At 48.0% G+C, this 19,546-nt stretch overlaps 1 protein-coding gene across 3 annotated transcripts in view; it reads right to left on the bottom strand.

Moving 5' to 3' along the window:
* Positions 1–19,546, bottom strand: part of ARAP3 (ArfGAP with RhoGAP domain, ankyrin repeat and PH domain 3) — a 289,723-nt gene that overhangs the window by 75,480 nt on the left and 194,697 nt on the right. For all 3 annotated transcript variants that reach the window (XM_063928560.1, XM_063928559.1, XM_063928561.1), the window contains 2 exons: positions 12,499–12,662; positions 10,032–10,244 (listed from right to left, as the gene is read on the bottom strand). In XM_063928560.1, the coding sequence (XP_063784630.1) occupies positions 10,032–10,244; positions 12,499–12,662 (377 nt within the window). The remainder of the gene's footprint in view (positions 1–10,031; positions 10,245–12,498; positions 12,663–19,546) is intronic.

Below are 19,546 nucleotides of genomic sequence, written 5' to 3'. Positions count from 1 at the left end.
TAAGACACACAGCTGTGTCACTGGCTCATGTGCCTGCTGCTGGATAATAATAACCGCTATGATACATATAAGACACACAGCTGTGTCACTGGCTCATGTGCCTGCTGCTGGATAATAACCGCTATGATACATATAAGACACACAGCTGTGTCACTGGCTCATGTGCCTGCTGCTGGATAATAATAACCGCTATGATACATATAAGACACACAGCTGTGTCACTGGCTCATGTGCCTGCTGCTGGATAATAACCGCTATGATAAATATAAGACACACAGCTGTGTTACTGGCTCATGTGCCTGCTGCTGGATAATAACCGCTATGATAAATATAAGACACACAGCTGTGTTACTGGCTCATGTGCCTGCTGCTGGATAATAACCGCTATGATACATATAAGACACACAGCTGTGTCACTGGCTCATGTGCCTGCTGCTGGATAATAATAACCGCTATGATACATATAAGACACACAGCTGTGTCACTGGCTCATGTGCCTGCTGCTGGATAATAACCGCTATGATACATATAAGACACACAGCTGTGTTACTGGCTCATGTGCCTGCTGCTGGATAATAATAACCGCTATGATACATATAAGACACACAGCTGTGTCACTGGCTCATGTGCCTGCTGCTGGATAATAACCGCTATGATACATATAAGACACACAGCTGTGTTACTGGCTCATGTGCCTGCTGCTGGATAATAACCGCTATGATAAATATAAGACACACAGCTGTGTTACTGGCTCATGTGCCTGCTGCTGGATAATAACCGCTATGATAAATATAAGACACACAGCTGTGTTACTGGCTCATGTGCCTGCTGCTGGATAATAACCGCTATGATACATATAAGACACACAGCTGTGTCACTGGCTCATGTGCCTGCTGCTGGATAATAACCGCTATGATACATATAAGACACACAGCTGTGTTACTGGCTCATGTGCCTGCTGCTGGATAATAACCGCTATGATACATATAAGACACACAGCTGTGTCACTGGCTCATGTGCCTGCTGCTGGATAATAACCGCTATGATACATATAAGACACACAGCTGTGTTACTGGCTCAGAGGCTATTACATGTATCCATTAAGTGCAAAACATAGTTGCTAATTAATGAGCACATTAAACAGAACTGTATATGTGGAAAGGCCACACAGGCCAAGTCGCAGGGATGCTCCCTGATCACTTTACTCTTTATTGTATTTAACTTTTTAAAATGGTGTATTTTAATGGGGTGGTCTTCAGTATGCCGAATGACGGGATCCCGGCGCCGGAATCCCGACAGCCGGCATACCGACACTTATTCTCCCTCGTGGGGGTCCACGACCCCCCTGGAGGGAGAATAAAATAGTGTGGCGCGCGCAGCGAGCCCGCAAGGGGCTCATTTGCGCTCGCCACACTGTCGGTAAGCCGGCGGTCGGGCTCCCGGCGCCGATATGCTGGTCGCCGGGAGCCCGACCGCCGGCATACCATAGTGTATTCAAGGGTTGTAGATGCTATCGCCTGGCACCTGGTCATCGGCAATTCTGTGCAGTGTCGGAGTGGGGCATGTGCATGAAGGGCCGGTTCTAGAACGTGTGGCTCCCAGGGCAAAAGTTTCCTTTGACCCCCCCCCCCGACAGGTAAAACAGGGTTAGTGCGCGTAAAAATAGGGGCGTGGCTTCATGGGGGAATGGCGTGGTCACAGTTATGCCACTGTAGCTGTGCCCCTTGTAGTTTTGCCCACTGTAGAGTTGTGCCCCCTGTAGCTGTGCCCTCAGTAGTTGTGCCCCCTGTAGCGGTGCCCTCAGTAGCTGTGCCCCCTGTTGCTGTGCTTCCAGTAGTTTTGCCCCCTGTTGAGTTGTGCCCCCTGTGTTTATGCCCGTAGTAGCGCCGCTTAACAAAACAAAAAAAGTAAAAAAATACTCACCAGACCCACAATGCCGTGCGGTGCGCGATGACGTCAGGCACACCGCACGGCACCAGTAGCGGCTCTTGCCACGGCAGTGCCACCTTCAGGACAGCGGCGCCCCAGGCAAAAAGCCTGCTTGCCCATGGCAAGAGCCGCTACTGTGAGCATGGAGCCCCATTTGGGCTGTCAGTAAAGTTCTTAACCGGCTTTTATATTCTACAAAAAACACTCAGAAATTGTCTATTTTTCTATGATTTAGGTTAAGAACTTCTATTTAAAACTTTTCCAACACAATTTAAAAAATAAATAAATCACATTTCACTCAAACATCTATGGCCAATATACAGTATCAGACCATTGGTGATTGGACCAGCATGACATCCCGGCCTTACATTACACGGCAGGCATTGAGGGACGGAACAAGGGGTTGGGAGGTCCCCATAAGATTGGCAGCTGCTGGAAGATTACCTTCCAGCACAAACAGGTTTTGCCTTGTAAACGTTTGCAGCTTTAAAAAAAAAAACATGGGGGCGTGGTTTGGCTGCTGAGGGAGAAAGACGTGCAGCCTAGGAGCTCCTACATATTGCCCTGCTTAAAGCCCGTTTTACATTATTTGGGCTCACCCACCTTCACATATTTCACCCTCCTGTCGCTCTGGGACCATCTGAGCTGCCCTGGGGGGACACCGCGGAATCGGGGAGTGCTTCTGAGCGCTCCTGCGGGTTGTGGCCCTCCCCCCAGACCGAAGCCGGGGCCTGGAGTAACTGAGGATCCGGACCAGTACCTCTGGAATCGCGTTGGTACATGAACGCCCTCCCGACGATCCTGAGACCCTTGGTGCGGCTGACCAGACATCCGACTAGCTCTGCTTACCCCTGAGGACGTAGCGTTGCCGGTCCCTGGAGTCCCGGACAGCGGGCTCTGCAGCAGAGACGCGCGCCATCTTGCAGGGACCCGGAGGACACGAGGCGGCTGACGGCGGCGCAGGACACCTGATCTGCCGCTCTCCTTAACAGCGCCACAGCATTCAGCGGTGGGGACACCCGTGACGGAGCTCCGACGAGCCGGGGCGGGAACCGGTGGCCGAGAGGTAGGAAGTGCCTCTCCTGGCCCCTTGTGAAACCTGGCCTGCACCCCTGCGAGTGCCCCTTCTTTATTCTCTCTGGGGCTCTTTGCCCCCCAACACACGTGCCCCAGTCTTCCTGTCCCCGTGCTCGGGCATTGGTGGGAGGGAGCCGCGGAATCGGGAGGAGGTTTAGGCCTGCTCTGCGGGTTGCGGCCCTCTCGCCTTGCAAGAGCCGGGGACTAAATTCTGGTTGTACTCCCGGACGGGAGGGGGAGCTGCACATAAGTTTTGGCACATACACCTGTGCTTCCCTCTCTATACCTCTCTGTTCCCCTCACCACCTGGACCCCTCAGTGCAGTCGCAGCCTGTGAAGGCAGAACACTTGAAGCCTCCGGACGGAGGTAATTTATGGAGGCGACCTTACAGGTGCTCCGGGGACGATAGGGGGCCTGAGGCCACGCATCGGTGAATCCTTTATGGTCTGGAACATCTTCTTAAATTCCTGACCTGAAACCTCCCCACTGGCCCCCACACTCTCGGGACCGGGAGACGGCCACACAGACACCCGTGACCCTTAACCGGGGCACGGGGGGTTCGGCCGAGTCGTGGATCCTGTGACCCTCGTCCTCCGACTGCTTCCTAACGGCCGCCGGTGTCGGCGCGGCTTCCCCACCAGGGATATGTGAGCCCCAAAAGCGGAATATGGCCAACAGGGTTTTATATGCTGCCGCACTGCCGACTTCGGTATTTCCAGGCATTCGCCTGACGTATATTATGCTACATTAAGACCAAACCACGCAGAGGGGATAGCGGGTTGAGCTTCTAACTGGGATATGTCCTAATGCTCTCTTCCTCGGGGCTCTGTTCTGGACTCTGTTCTCTTCACTTAGACAAATGACAAGACGGCGCCGCTCTGGTAAAGCATCAAAAGTTAAATCCGCAGCCACACAAGCCGCAGCCTTCCATACTCTATTTGGCACCCCCGTCCCTGACCCTACCACCTCCAACGCTCTCATTGATCACTTGCCGCCAATCATCATGGAAGATACCGGGGTCCCGCCCTCTCCAAAACATCGCCAAGCTGGATCTGCCAGTAAAGACTCTGCAGATATGGCGGCAGTCCTCATACAACTACGCTCTCTTCCGACTCGCCAAGACATCCAACAAGATTTATCCAATATGGAAAAAAGAATCCATGACTCCCTACAAGCGAGTCTCTCCAATATCCAATCTGATCTCACGCAAGTAGCAAACAGAGTAGTTGACCTGGAAGATCACAGAGATGAAACGGACTCTAAGCTCGCAGATCTCCACGATCTTGTATCCCGATACTCACATACCACCACTGAAATGAGGCGTAGACTGGATGATATAGATAACAGAGGGAGACGGAATAACTTGAGGGTCAAAGGTCTACCCGAAGATGTGCTACCCCAGGGCCTGGTTGCGGCATTGACTACAATATTTAACGACCTTCTTGGTGCCGACCCCAGCTCTCAAATAGTGTTTGACAGAGCACATCGGGCACTACGACCGAGGGGAGCACCTACGGAGCGGCCTAGAGACGTCCTCTGCCGGCTACATTACTTCCAGGTGAAAGAGACTATCCTACAGAAGTCCAGACAGGCCTCGAACATAGCTTTCAATGGCCACCAAATCCAGATTTTCCATGACCTTTCCTGGATGACTTTACAACAGAGGCGTCTCCTCCACCCCCTCACGGAAGCTCTTCGGAAGAAGGATATCAGATTCCGCTGGGGCTTTCCTCTAAGCGTCCAAGTTACCCGCGATGGGAACCGATATGTCCTGGAAGACTATGATGGCGTCCCAGCATTCTGCACGGCACTGGGCCTACCGTTAATCTCACTGCCAAATTGGACAGACCCTTTGCAGCTTCCCACTACGGCATTACCCCGCAGGGAGCCTTGGAAAAGAGTGGAAGCCTCCAGACGACGCAACCGGGCGGGCAGATCCAATGAAACATCTGAAACCTCATGAATGCGTCTGCCACCCTAAACTGTGATATCCTTTTTATGCTACCTTATTGAAGGCTCACATTGATCTTTTTTTTTCTATATAGGTTGTTTCAAATTTGAGCTTCAATTACCCTGAGAATGCCTACCACTCCCGCACTATTACAAGTTATTAATGTAATTGGCTTGAGAGGCTTCCTGTGGGCCGTAAAGGATTAGGTGGCGAGATGGAGGGAGGCGGTTGATTGATTTCCCTCCTCCCATCTCCTTCCTGACCATGATGTATCCCTTTCAAATACCTCTTTACTTAACTATCTAATATTGTTGAACCCGCTGTTACCCTTTGGACCCCCTTCTCTGCTGTATATTTCTTAGACCATGGGATGCTTAATTTATACCCATGGCTATCAATGCAGAGATTACCACTACATGTTGTTGTCTAAGTCTATGTCTCTTTTTTGGTTTCTCCCTTTCTTTCTCTATGTTCATGTACCCATGTCTTCCTTTCTTTCCTCATGTGTTTACCCGACTACCCCCCCTCCTTTATGCCACAACCAATTTCAGGTTACTTATGATCCAGCACTATGTCAGAGTCAGAGTCGTAGTCCTGATATATCGTTAAGCCAGTTGATCCCTATACTTTTTATGTATGGCTAGCCTAAAAATTGTTTCCTACAATGTGAAGGGTTTAAATATCCCTGAAAAGAGGTCGGGCCTGCTACATACCTTACATACTGATGGGGCAGAGGTTATTTTCTTACAGGAGACGCATTTCAAACGAGGGGCCTCCCCTGGTCTTCGCTCCCGTCACTTCCCCAATGGTTATTTTAACGATTATTCTGGGGCGAGGGCTAGGGGTGTTGCTATCCTTTTTGCCAAACATCTCAGATTGCTGTCTCCGAAATGCTGATAGGTGATGGGAGGGGGATTTTGGTTAGAGCTACTATAGCACATCAGACATTTACCTTTGTAAATCTCTACCTTCCTAACCGAGGCCAAACTCGGTTTCTTAAAGATTCACTAGAACTAATCGAGCAGAACCTGATGGGCACTTTGGTAGTGGGAGGTGATCTTAATTGGGTCCTTGAACCTCGCTTAGATTCCTCCTCTGGGTCTCCACGGAACACGCTTAAAGAATCCAGACGATTTAGAGCTGTTCTACATGATTTTCAACTAGTTGATGCCTGGCGTCTTTTGCATCCTTCAGATAAAGATTATACTTTTTACTCACCCCCACATAATACATACTCCCGAATAGACTACCTCTGCGTGAGCCATGCTCATCTAGATCTATTGATTGATGCGACCATCGGCCAAATAACAATATCGGATCATGCCCCAATTGCGCTCACACTTTCTCTCCGCCATCCTCCCCCCAAACACTGGCGCTGGCGATTCAATGAACAACTCCTCCGGGACCCTGTTTGTAGAGCCCAAATTGAGACAGCAATAGATGATTACATCTCTTTGAACACAACTGGCGATGTATCCCCGGTTGTACTATGGGAGGCACATAAATGTGTGATTAGAGGCCAGTGCATACAATTAGGCTCACGTCTGAAAAAACAGAAGGTTGAATGTAGAAATGCCTTACTAGAAAAAATAAAAAAACTGGAACTGACCCACAAGTCTACGCTGGCGTCGGATACTTATGCCGAACTCCAAACAGCGAGACAAGCTCTTAATACTTTACTTAGTGACGGTACCCGCAGGGCGTTCCGTAAATGCAGACATAAATATCATAGATGGGGAAACAAACCTGGTAAACTCCTGGCACGTGCTCTTAGAGCTCAGAGATCTTTAACGTACATATCTAAACTCACAGGCGCTGACGGGATATCTCGGGCCTCTGATACAGAGATAGCGGAGATTTTCCACAATTATTACTCAGCCTTATACAATCTGACCTCCACGCGGACATCAACTGCACGCACAGATCACATACGCAACATACAAAATTTTTTAGATGAAATCACTTTCCCGACTCTCCCAGCAAACATTGCTCAGGCCCTAGACGACCCTTTTACTGGGGAAGAACTGCTGGCTGCCCTAAAGTCATCTCCTAACGGTAAAAGCCCAGGGCCGGATGGTTTTCCAGTCACGTATTACAAGGCCTTTCAGGAGAAACTCAGCCCCCTTCTTCTTCAGGCCTGCAATGCCATTTCATTAACGACTCCTCTATCAGGCCAGTCCTTAAGCGCCCATATTACTGTCATCCCAAAAGACTCTAAAGACCCGACGCTCCCTTCCAACTATAGACCGATATCGTTATTAAATGTAGATATTAAATTGTTCGCAAAACTTATGGCTAATCGCCTTAAACCATTACTGCCAGATATACTACACCCTGATCAGGTCGGCTTTGTTATGGGCAGAGAGGCAAGGGACAATACTATTAGAGTCATTGATCTGATAGCGCATGCGCAGATAACTGATACTCCCCTCATGCTTCTTTCCACAGACGCAGAAAAGGCCTTTGATCGGGTGGATTGGGATTTTATGGAGGCAGTGCTCCGACGCTTGGGTCTAGGAGATGTTTTTTTGCAGAGAATCCTTTCATTATATAGAGCCCCGTCGGCCCGGGTAAGGGTGAATGGCGTTCTTTCTGAACCCATATCAATCTCCAATGGCACACGTCAGGGTTGCCCGCTGTCACCCTTAATTTTTGTTCTATGCATGGAGGCCCTGGCTCGGGCAATTAGATCCAACCCTAGCATCACGGGCCTGCGAGTGGGCAAAATTGAGCATCGTCTGGCCCTCTTTGCAGACGACCTATTGGCGGTCATAACAAATCCTTTGATTTCCCTACCCAACCTTATGAAAGAATTCATACGATTCGGAGACATGTCGAATTTTAAAATTAATTATTCAAAATCCATGGCAATGAATGTCACGCTCCCACCTGCTGCGGTATCCTCCTTATCGCAATCATTCCAATTCACATGGCAAAAATCCCATATTACATATTTAGGAATTCAAATCCCATCGACACTCACTACTATAGCTAGTATTAACCACACTCCTTTATTGCGCAAATTGCGACAGGAGATGAGGCACTGGCTCACGCAGAGATTCTCATGGCTAGGCCGTATAAATATAGTAAAGATGAACATTCTCCCCAGGTTGCTATACCTTTTCCAAACCATCCCTCTGAAACTTCCCCCACAATTCTTAGCCGAAGCACACAAGGCGATAAGCCATTTCATTTGGGACGGCCGGAAGCCTAGGTTCAAGCATAGCCATTTATCTAGGCTGAAATCACAAGGCGGGCAACAATTACCTATGATTTCCACATATTACCATGCCGCACTACTACATAGAATTATAGACTGGTCTCGCCCTGCTTCCCATAGGAAACAGTGGGTCGACCTGGAATCTTCTTCCACTAATCTTAACCTACAGGCAGTGCCCTGGTCCCCTAGGTTTGGTCGCTCACCACATCTTACTGTGGGGCCCACATTGGCTCTATGGAGGACACTTCGTTATAAAATGGGACTCACGTCTAAACAAACGTCCCTTATGCCTATATTCGACAATCCATTATTCCCCCCGGGCAGGTCCAATAAGATTGCTTCTAGATGGGGGGGAGCGGGTGTGACTAGGGTGATTCACTTGATTGCACATGGCAAACTCAAAACGTTCGCTGAAATACAGAAAACGGGTGATATACCCGCTAAAGACTATTGGTTCTACCTTCAGGTACACCACTTTGTTACATCACAGCGAGAGGCGACAGACCTTTATAAGGCTCTCACTCCCTTTAAATCCATGTGCAGTCAGGAGATAGCCCCCTCACATGTGGTGTCAGGCATCTATAAGATTCTTCGACAGAGTTCTTTTCTTACGGTCCCCTCTTTCTGTGACGCCTGGGATAAAGATCTGAAACATCGGGGAATCAAGATCCAATGGGACACACATTGCAGGGTTATGGCACAGTGTTCCACTAGTCTGGACATTGTGGAAACACAATACAAATTACTGACAAGATGGTATAGATGCCCGTCTCTCTTACATAAAATTTACCCCGCAGTCTCTCCCCTATGTTGGAGATGTAGTAAGGATACTGGCACATTGATCCACATATGGTGGGACTGTCCGTTAATTATCCCATTTTGGAACACAATTATGGACCTGTCAACAAAGATTTTGGGAAGCCCGGTCCCACTGGGTCCGGACTTCTGGCTACTATCACATTCAGATATACCCCCTTCTCGCTACAAGAAGTCCCTTCTTAAGCATTTAAATAATGCGGCAAGAGCTATACTCCCGGTACATTGGAAATCCACTAACCCACCGACAATATGGGAGTGGTTCCAGCGCATTGACTTCTATATGTATATGGAAGATGTTTATTCTGCCGCCTTAGACAAATATTCGGACTATGTGGCAACCTGGTTTCTCTGGATTGACTTTAAGACCACTAAGACCTATGCTGACTATGCACCCTGAATACACACTGAATATGGAAGTTCATGGGGCCCTCACACTGCCCTCTAAATGTCTTTACGTCCGTGGCTTGTTGCCCCCCCCCCCCCCATTTTTCTTCTCCTTCCTCCCTTCTTCCCTTTGTCTCCCCCCTCTTTTTGTTTGTTTTCAATGGTTTTTGCGACCTCACACTTTGTCTGAATACTGTGTTACTATGCAATATTGCTCCGAAGTTGCTCTTTATTCCAGATTCTGTAACTTTTTATGAACGTTGCACGGTTTAGGATAACGTATATGAATCTGTTAATTTCTCTTTTCGTAACCATTTATTGATGTTTTGTATATTTACAGTTGACAAGATATGAGACTGTTGTATACGCTCTATTTTTGATATGTGTGTTGACATATTTGGAAAAATGTTCTATATTACAAAATGAAAAATAAAGAATTTAAAAAAAAAAAAAACATACGAGTTCGGGCGGAGTCTCGGAGCTCCGGCCGTCTCACAAGCCATTACATCCGGCCCCATGTGCTACAATACAGGGATAACATTAGGAAAGATATTTAGCAATGATTTTTCTTGTATAGTAAGAAGCAAAAACTCTTAGGGTTACGATATAGTACAAGATCCTCATACAATGATGTGTCAATGGTGATTTACCTGCAGCTTCTTTCCACTGTGGGTGAAGTTCTGTGGTGAAAATTGGATCATCGAGTTCCCGGAAAAACCTCTTTAACACATCCGTCACATCTTCGATGAAGTTGTCATTGATGCGGAGTTTGACGTTCCGTGCATCCCTGCGGAACTCGTCCATCAGCAGCTTTATCCGTGACTTGGCGCCATTTTTACGATATATTCCCTCATGACAAAGGCCTGCAATGGGATTTCAGATTAACACACTCAGAATATACACCCTGACACAGATATCTGTTACATACATCAATACACAATACTGTGCACAAGTTTTAGGCAGGTGTGGAAAAAATGCTGCAAAGTAAGAATGCTTTTAAAAATAGAAGTGTTAATGGTTTATTTTTAGCAATGAACAAAATGCAAAGTGAATGAACAGAAGAGAAACTTAAATCAAATCAATATTTGGTGTGATCATCCTTTGCCTTCAAAACAACATCAAATCTTCTAGGTACATTTGCACACAGTTTTTGAAGGAACTCGGGAGGGAGGTTGTTCCAAACACCTTAGAGAACTAACCACAGATCTTCTGTGGATAAAGGCTTGCTCAAATCCTTCTGTCTCTTCATGTAATCCCAGAGTAGACTCAGTGATGTTGAGATTAGGGGTGGTCTTCAGGTTGCCGACTGTCGGGATCCTGGCGCACAGTATACCAGCACCGGGATCCCGACAGCCGGCATAGCGACAGTTTATCTCCTTCGTGGGGGTCCACGACCCCCCTGGAGGGAAAATAAATAGCGTGGAGAAGCGCGCCACCATGCCCGCAGTGTGGCTCGCGCAGCGAGCCCGCATGGGGCTCATTTGCACTCGCCACGCTGTCGGTATGCCGGCGGTTGGGCTTCCGGCGTCGGTTTGCTGGTCGCTGGGAGCCCGGCCGCCGGCAGACCATACTACACCCAGAGATCAGGGCTCTGTACTGTATATACATACTGAGGCTCTCCTAAAGTCAGCGGAATAAACTTTTATTTTGATTACGAGTGATTCAAAAAATAAGGAAACCATAACCTATACCTACTGGTAATGAGCGCAACATTTTCAAGACAGTTCCGCAAGTCATTCATCCTGTTGCGCATGGCGTACATTAGGGGAAGTATGGATGGTGTAATGGTTAGCATTACTGCCTCATAGCACTGAGGTCATGGGTTTGATTCCCATCATGACTCTAACTGTGTGGAGTTTGTATATTCTCTCCGTACTTGCATGGGTTTCCTCCGGGTACTCCGGTTTCCTCCCACAATCCAAAAATATATATTTGGCTCCCAACAAAATTAACCCTAGCGTGAATGTGTGTGCGTTCACATGTGATAGGGAATATAGGGGGTCATTCCGAGTTGTTAGCTCGCAAGCGGATTTTAGCAGATTTGCTCATGCTAAGCCGCCGCCTACTGGGAGTGAATCTTAGCATCTTAAAATTGCGAACGATGTATTCGCAATATTGCGATTACACACCTCGTAGCAGTTTCTGAGTAGCTTCAGACTTACTCGGCATCTGCGATCATTTCACTGCTTGTCGTTCCTGGTTTGACGTCACAAACACACCCAGCGTTCGCCCAGACACTCCTCCGTTTCTCCGGCCACTCCAGGGTTTTTTCCAACACGCCCATAAAACGGCCTGTTTCCGCCCAGTAACACCCATTTCCTGTCAATCACATTACGATCGCCAGAACGATGAAAAAGCCGTGAGTAAAAATCCATACTGCATAGCAAATTTACTTGGCGCAGTCGCAGTGCGGACATTGCGCATGCGCATTAAGCGGAAAATCGCTGCGATGCGAAGATTTTTACCGAGCGAACAACTCGGAATGACCCCCATAGATTGTAAGCTCCACAGGGGCAGGGACTGATGTGAATGGGCAAATATGCTCTGTAAAAGCGCTGCGGAATGTGTGTGCTCTATATAAATAACTAGTAATAAATAAATACATTTTGCCTGCAGAATATCGCCGTAGAGGGTTCCTTGGCCTTCCCATATCAAACCAAACAAGAAAACTTGACTGTTTCTTTGGGGGGGGGCTCTATTTTTGTCCATAATCTGTAACGATCCATGAAGACTGAATTTACAAACATCGCACGAAATGACATGAGCGAATACTCGCATCAGCATTCAGCCGCAGTCTGAAAGCACCCGTATTCGGAACTGCACGTGACTTATATAGAAAGGACCTGTTCTCCACTTTGCACTTCTGCAATATAGCCAGTACTGCTGCGTAATGCAATGGGATTTTGCTGGTCATCTCTCATAGCAACCAATGAGGCATTACTTTTATTAGTCGAGTACATCTACGCTCTCTGCACCAGGTTAGTAAAACACAACTTAAACTCTAAATAATTGAGTCCTCATCAGGAATACTAACTAAGGGGCAATTTACATGCAGTAAAAAGTTCTCTGGCGTTTTATTGGACCTTGGATCTAATATACGTAGAATAAAAGACTCACCGTATTGGGTAAGGAAAGCAATGCAACTGTCCACGATGATAGGGATGTCATTTCTACTAAGCTGCTGGTCTCGTAACATGTTTTCCCCGCTGCAGGCCGCTGCCTTAATGTCCGTGCTCCATGCCAAAAAATCAGCACGTGTAAAGCCTTGCAGGTACAGTGTCCTTTAGAGGGAATGAGAATCGTGACACCATTAGGCTGCATGGAAAGGAAAATAGGATTTTAATACCTACCGGTAAATCCTTTTCTCTTAGTCCGTAGAGGATGCTGGGGATGCTTCAAGAACCATGGGGTATAGACGGGATTCGCAGGAGACATGGGCACAACATTAAGACTTTGATTGGGTGTGAACTGGCTCCTCCCTCTATGCCCCTCCTCCAGACCCCAGTTATAGGAACTGTGCCCAGGGAGACGGACATTTCGAGGAAAAGGATTTATTGTTAACTAAGGGTGAGATACATACCAGTTCACACCGCAAACACGCCGTACAACATGGCATTATCAGAATTCCAGTCAACGGCTTGAACAAAATCAGCAACAGGCTGACCATAACTGAAACACAACCTTTGTGTAACACAAGCAATAACTATGAAACAAGTACTGCAGATAGTGTCCGCACAGGGACGGGCGCCCAGCATCCTCTACGGACTAAGAGAAAAGGATTTACCGGTAGGTATTAAAATCCTATTTTCTCATACGTCCTAGAGGATGCTGGGGATGCTTCAAGAACCATGGGGTTTATACCAAAGCTCTAGAACGGGCGGGAGAGTGCGGATGACTCTGCAGCACCGATTGACCAAACAAGAGGTCCTCCTCAGCCAGGGTATCAAACTTGTAAAACTTCGCAAAAGTGTTTGATCCCAACCAAGTAGCAGCTTGGCATAGCCGTAATACCGAGACCCCTCGGGCAGCCGCCCAGGATGAGCCCACCTTTCTGGTAGAATGGGCCTTCACCGATTTCGGTAACGGCAATCCTGCCGTAGAATGAGCCTGCGTGCAATAGTCTGCTTGGAAGCAGGAGCCCCAATCTTGTTGAGAGCCCATAGGACAAACAGATCCTCTGTTTTCCTAATTTGAGCCGTTCTGGTGACATAGATTTTCAAAGCTCTGACCACATCGAGAGACTTCGATTCCGCCAAGGCGTCAGTAGCCACTGGCACCACAATAGGCTGGTTTACGTGAAACGATGAAACCACTTTTGGCAGAAATTGCTGACGAGTCCTCAACTCCGCTCTATCAACATGGAAGATTAAATAGGGGCTTTTGTGAGACAAAGCCGCCAATTCAGATACCCGCCTTGCGGATGCCAAGGCCAACAACATGACTACTTTCCAGGTAAGGAATTTTAACTCAACCTTACGTAAACGTTCAAACCAATGAGATTGCAGGAATTGCAACACCACATTAAGATCCCATGGTGCCACTGGGGGCACAAAGGGAGGTTGGATGTGCAGTACGCCTTTCACGAAGGTCTGAACTTCTGGAAGGGAGGCCAATTCTTCCTGAAAGAAAATTGATAAGGCCGAAATTTGTACTGTAATGGAGCCTAACTTTAGGCCCGCATCCACACCTGCTTGCAAAAAATGGAGCAAATGCCCCAGCTGAAATTCCTCCGTAGGAGCCTTCTTGGATTCACACCAAGATACATATTTTCTCCAAATACGGTGGTAATGCTTTACCGTTACTTCTTTTCTAGCCTGAAGAAGTGTGGGAATGACGTCACTGGGAATACCCTTTCGGGCTAGGATTTGGCGTTCAACCGCCATGCCGTTAAACGCAGCCGCGGTAAGTCTTAAAACATGCACGGTCCTTGTTGTAACAGGTCCTCTCGTAGAGGAAGAGGCCAGGGATCTTCTATGAGCAACTCCTGAAGATCTGGATACCAGGCCCTCCTTGGCCAGTCTGGAACAATGAGTATCGCCTGAACCCTTGTTCTTCTTATGATCCTTATCACCTTTGGAATGAGTAGAAGTGGAGGGAACACATAGACCAACGGAAACACCCACGGTGTCACTAGGGTATCCACCGCTATTGCTTGAGGGTCCCTCGACCTGGAACAATATCTCTGAAGTTTCTTGTTGAGGCGAGATGCCATCATGTCTATTTGAGGAATTCCCCAATGACTTGTCACTTCTGCAAAGACCTCTTGATGAAAACCCCACTCTCCTGGATGGAGATTGTGTCTGGTGAGGAAGTCTGCTTCCCATTTGTCCAATCCTGGAATGAAGACTGCTGACAGAGCGCTTGCATGTCTCTCTGCCCAGCAAAGAACTTTCATGGCCTCCGCCATCGCCGCTCTGCTCTTTGTTCCGCCCTGGCGGTTTATGTACGCCACTGCTATTATGTTGTCTGACTGAATCAGGACGGGCAGACCGCGAAGAAGATGTTCCGCTTGCAGAAGGCCGTTGTAAATGGCAATTAATTCCAGAATGTTTATGTGCAGACAAGCTTCCCGGCTTGACCATTTTCCCTGGAAATTTCTCCCCTGTGTGACAGCTCCCCAGCCTCGAAGACTTGCATCCGTGGTCACCAGGATCCAATCCTGAATCCCGAACCTGCGTCCCTCCAGAAGGTGAGAACTGTGCAGCCACCACAGAAGGGAGATCCTGGTCCTAGAAGATAGGAATATTTTCCGGTGCATGTTCAGGTGAGACCCGGACCACTTGTCCAACAGGTCCCACTGAAACACCCTGGCAGGGAACCTGCCAAACTGAATGGCCTCGTAGGCCGCCACCATCTTCCCCAGCAACCGAGTGCATTGAAGAATCAACACTCTTGCCGGTTTCAGAATCTGTTTTACCATGTTCTGTATTTCCAGAGCCTTTTCCACTGGAAGAAAGACTCTCTGTAATTCTGTATCCAGAATCATACCCAGGAACGAAAGCCGTGTCGTAGGAACCAATTTTGATTTTGGCAAGTTTAGGAGCCAACCGTGTTGTTGCAGAATTGTCAGAGAGAGCGCAACGTTTTTTAGCAGTTGCTCCTTGGATCTCGCCTTTATGAGGAGATCGTCCAAGTATGGGATAATTGTGATTCCCTGCTTGCGCAGGAGAACCATCATTTCCACCATAACCTTGGTAAAAATTCTCGGAGCCCTGGACAGACCAAACGGCAACGTCTGAAATTGGTAATGATAATCCTGAACCTCAAACTTCAGGTAAACCTGATGTGGAGGATATATAGGAACGTGTAAGTAGGCATCCTTTATGTCGAGCGACAACATAAAATCCCCTTCCTCCAGACTGGAGATCACTGCTCGGAGAGATTCCATCTTGAATTTGAGTTTTTTTAGAAAGAAATTGAGGGATTTTAGGTTCAGAATCGGTCTGACCGAGCCATCCGGCTTTGGTACCACGAACAGACTTGAATAAAAACCCTCCCCCCGTTGCGACTGGGGTACCGTGACAATGACTTGATTTTGACACCGTTTTAGTATCGCAGCGCATACCACCTCCCTTTCTGGAAGAGAAGCTGGCAAGGCCGATTTGAAAAATCGGTGAGGGGGCACGTCTTGAAACTCCAATTTGTACCCTTGGGTCACTATTTCTAATATCCAAGGATCCAGGGCCGAGCGAGCCCAGACCTGAGTGAAGAGTTTGAGACGTGCCCCCACTGGTGCGGACTCCCGCAGAGGAGCCCCAGCGTCATGCGGTGGATTTGGTAGAAGTCGGTAGCCGTAGATACCAGGTCAGTGAGGCCGTCACCAAACAAGACACTACCGTTAAACGGTAGAGACTCCATAGCCTTCTTCGAGTCAGCATCAGCATTCCACTGATGAATCAACAATGCCCTACTAGCCGAGACAGCCATGGCATTGGCCCTTGATCCCAAAAGGCCAATATCTCTTGCAGCTTCTTTTAAATATGCTGCAGCGTCCCTGATATGACCCAGAGTCAAAAGTACGTTATCCCTGTACAAGGTATCTACCTCAGATGACAAGTTATCTGCCCATTTTTCAATAGCGCTACTCACCCATGCCGAAGCAACGGCAGGCCTGAGTAGCGAACCTGTAGTGACATAAATGGATTTCAGGGTATTTTCCTGCTTACGATCCGCAGGATCCTTTAGGGCTGCCGTGTCAGGAGACGGAAGCGCCACCTTCTTGGACAGACGTGATAGAGCTTTGTCCACTGTGGGGGTTGACTCCCACTTTTCCCTGTCCCCAGAGGGGAACGGATATGACGGATATGCCACCGGAATTCTTTTGGGGACCTGCACCTTCTTGTCAGGATTTTCCCAAGCCTTTTCAAAAAGAGCGTTCAGTTCATGAGAGGGAGGAAACGTTACCTCAGGTTTCTTTCCCTTAAACATACAGACCCTAGTATCAGGAACAGTAGGGTCCTCCGTGATATGTAATACGTATTTTATCGCCACAATCATGTACTGAATGCACTTAGCCAGTTTAGGATTTAATCTGGCATCACTATAGTCGACACTGGAATCCAAATCCGTGTCGGTATCTGTATCCGCTATCTGGGTAAATGCACGTTTCTGTGACCCCGAAGAGGTCTGAGCTTGTGACAGTGCATCTTCCATGGATTTCCTCCATGTCTGGGTCTTAGACTCTGATTTATCTAATCTCTTAGTCAACCGAGCCACATTTGCATTCAAAACGCTCAACATATTTACCCATTCAGCAGTCGGCGGTGCCGACACAGTCACTCCCACAGCCTTTTCTGTCCCCATGCCAGCCTCCTCCTGGGAAGAGCACTCAGCCTCAGACATGTCGACACACACGTACTGACACCTACAATCACACTGGGCTATAGGGGACAGACCCACAGCAAAGCCTGTTAGAAAGACACAGAGGGAGTTTGCCAGCTCACAACCCAGCGCCCAACTCGGTACTGAAACTTTACATACAATGACTCAGACCTGCTAGCGCTTTTTTTTTTATCATTATCATCAATAGTTTTTATTGAATTTTCGTGTTGCAAAACAGGGGTACAGAAGGAAGAAGGGGGGGGGGGATAGGTACATGAATACATGAGACAATGTAATGGCAAACATGTACAAACAGTTCAAAATCAATCAAACAGGTACATCAGAGAAGTACATCAAAGAAATTGCAGTGAACCTAAAATAATGAGAGATAGTAATACAAGGTGAAAGAAAAACAAAAATAGGGGAGAGGCGGCAATGGGCATATTATAAATACAGCACTAAAGAGAAGGCCATCCCAGGCTTAGGGAGGGGGGAGGGGGCCTCATCAGCCGAGAGGACCGGAGGGTGCATGTCTGGGGGAGGGGAACGTAGTATCAGTGTAGCACCCTCACCCTCCGTGATAAACAGATGCCAGGGCATCCAACGCACCAGGGGGGATTTAGCGGTGAAGGAGTATGTGATGTGCTCAGTCTCCATCAAGAAGTGCAGCTGTATTTTGTGTAAAACCTTCAATAGGGGAGGCGGTGTGGGCTGTTTCCAGTTTTGGGCTAAAGCCGCACGTGCAGCGAGACAGATATGTCCTAAGACATATTGTAAATGTGCACCCACGGATCGTGGGTATACATTCAATAAAGCTATAAGGGGGGAATGGGACAAATCAAGATTCAGAACTTTATTGATGAGCCCAAATACCTCCACCCAGTACAATTGAATATGGATTTGATAGTATCGAAGCCTCTCAGAGTCAGGCAAAGAGAAGCGTCCCTGAATATCAGAAAAGGAGGCGAGCACAGACCCATTAAACAAATCTCCCAGGACCGCCATCCCCCTGGACCGCCAGCCTGCCAGATTAAGATTAGGGACTAGGGCTGCCACCGTTCGTAGTGATACTAAAGACATATTATGATAAGAAGGGGATATGGCCGCAGTCAATTTGTCCCAAACCTGGAGCGTGGCTCGGGTAGAGGGAAGGAGGTTTAAGCCCTGTGGCCGAAGGGGTTTGGGCAGCCAAAAGAGATCTTTCAGGGGAAAGCGGGGGCAGGCCGCCTCCTCCAGACACGTCCACCCCGGACGCATATCTCTGCAGAATTCTTTAATCTGGGCCAAAAGGCAGGCTTCCTGGTACAGTGGTAAATTAGGCATATCCAGGCCACCGGCTCTCCTCGGCAGAGACATCCTCGCGCGAGCAAGTTTAGGCGGGCGCGAAGACCATATATAATTGGTGAGGACTGCAGTGGCCTTATCTAGATATTTCTTGGGGAAAATAAAAGGGATAGTTCGGAACAGGAACATTAATTTGGGGAGCAACGACATTTTAAAAGCGGCCAGACGCCCCAACCAAGAAACTTCATAATTGAGCCATGATTTGGTGAACAGCTGAAGGGAGGACAACAGAGAAGGAAGATTAACCTCAAAAACAGAAGAGGTAGATGGGGGGATGGAGATACCTAGATATCGTATCGAGGATGTTTGCCAGTTGTATGGGTACTTAGCGCGTAAGAGGGCCAAGGAGTGTGTGAGATTAATGGGCAAAGCATCGGTCTTAGAGGCGTTTAATTTATAATAGGATGCTGTAGAGTACATATCTAAAATGTTGTGCAAGTGGGAAAGTGTAGTGCAAGGGTCCGTTACAAATAAAAGAACATCGTCCGCGAACAAACACAGTTTGTGTAGCGAGGCGCCTAATCGCAGTCCAGGGAACTGCGGGTCCGCTCGAAGCCTAGCTGCCAGAGGCTCAATGGCCAGTACAAAAATGATAGGGGAGAGAGGGCAGCCCTGGCGGGTGCCATTGTAAATTGGAAAAAAAGGAGATAAAAAACCATTACTGAAGACCCGGGCCGACGGGGAGCTATACAGGGCCAATATCGAAGAAAGGATGCGATCGCGCAGGCCAAATTTTAGTAGAACTTCTCGCATATAAGACCAGTTTAAGCGGTCAAAGGCCTTCTCTGCGTCCCAAGATAGCAGAAGGAGACCATGCTTAGGGGCTAGGGAATCGACAAGGTTAGAAACCCTGCGTATATTATCAGACGCTTGTCTTCCCGGGATAAAGCCAACCTGGTCCGGATGTATCAGGGAGGGGAGGAGGGCGTTCAATCGAGAAGCTATTCATTTAGCATATATTTTAATGTCCCCGTTCAATAGCGCAATGGGACGGTAATTT

This window comes from Pseudophryne corroboree, chromosome 6 (genome assembly GCF_028390025.1).
Source record: "Pseudophryne corroboree isolate aPseCor3 chromosome 6, aPseCor3.hap2, whole genome shotgun sequence".
NCBI lineage: Eukaryota > Metazoa > Chordata > Amphibia > Anura > Myobatrachidae > Pseudophryne > Pseudophryne corroboree.
The sequence above is the reverse complement of the archived record's forward strand: the minus strand, read 5'-3'. Positions and strand labels throughout refer to the sequence as shown.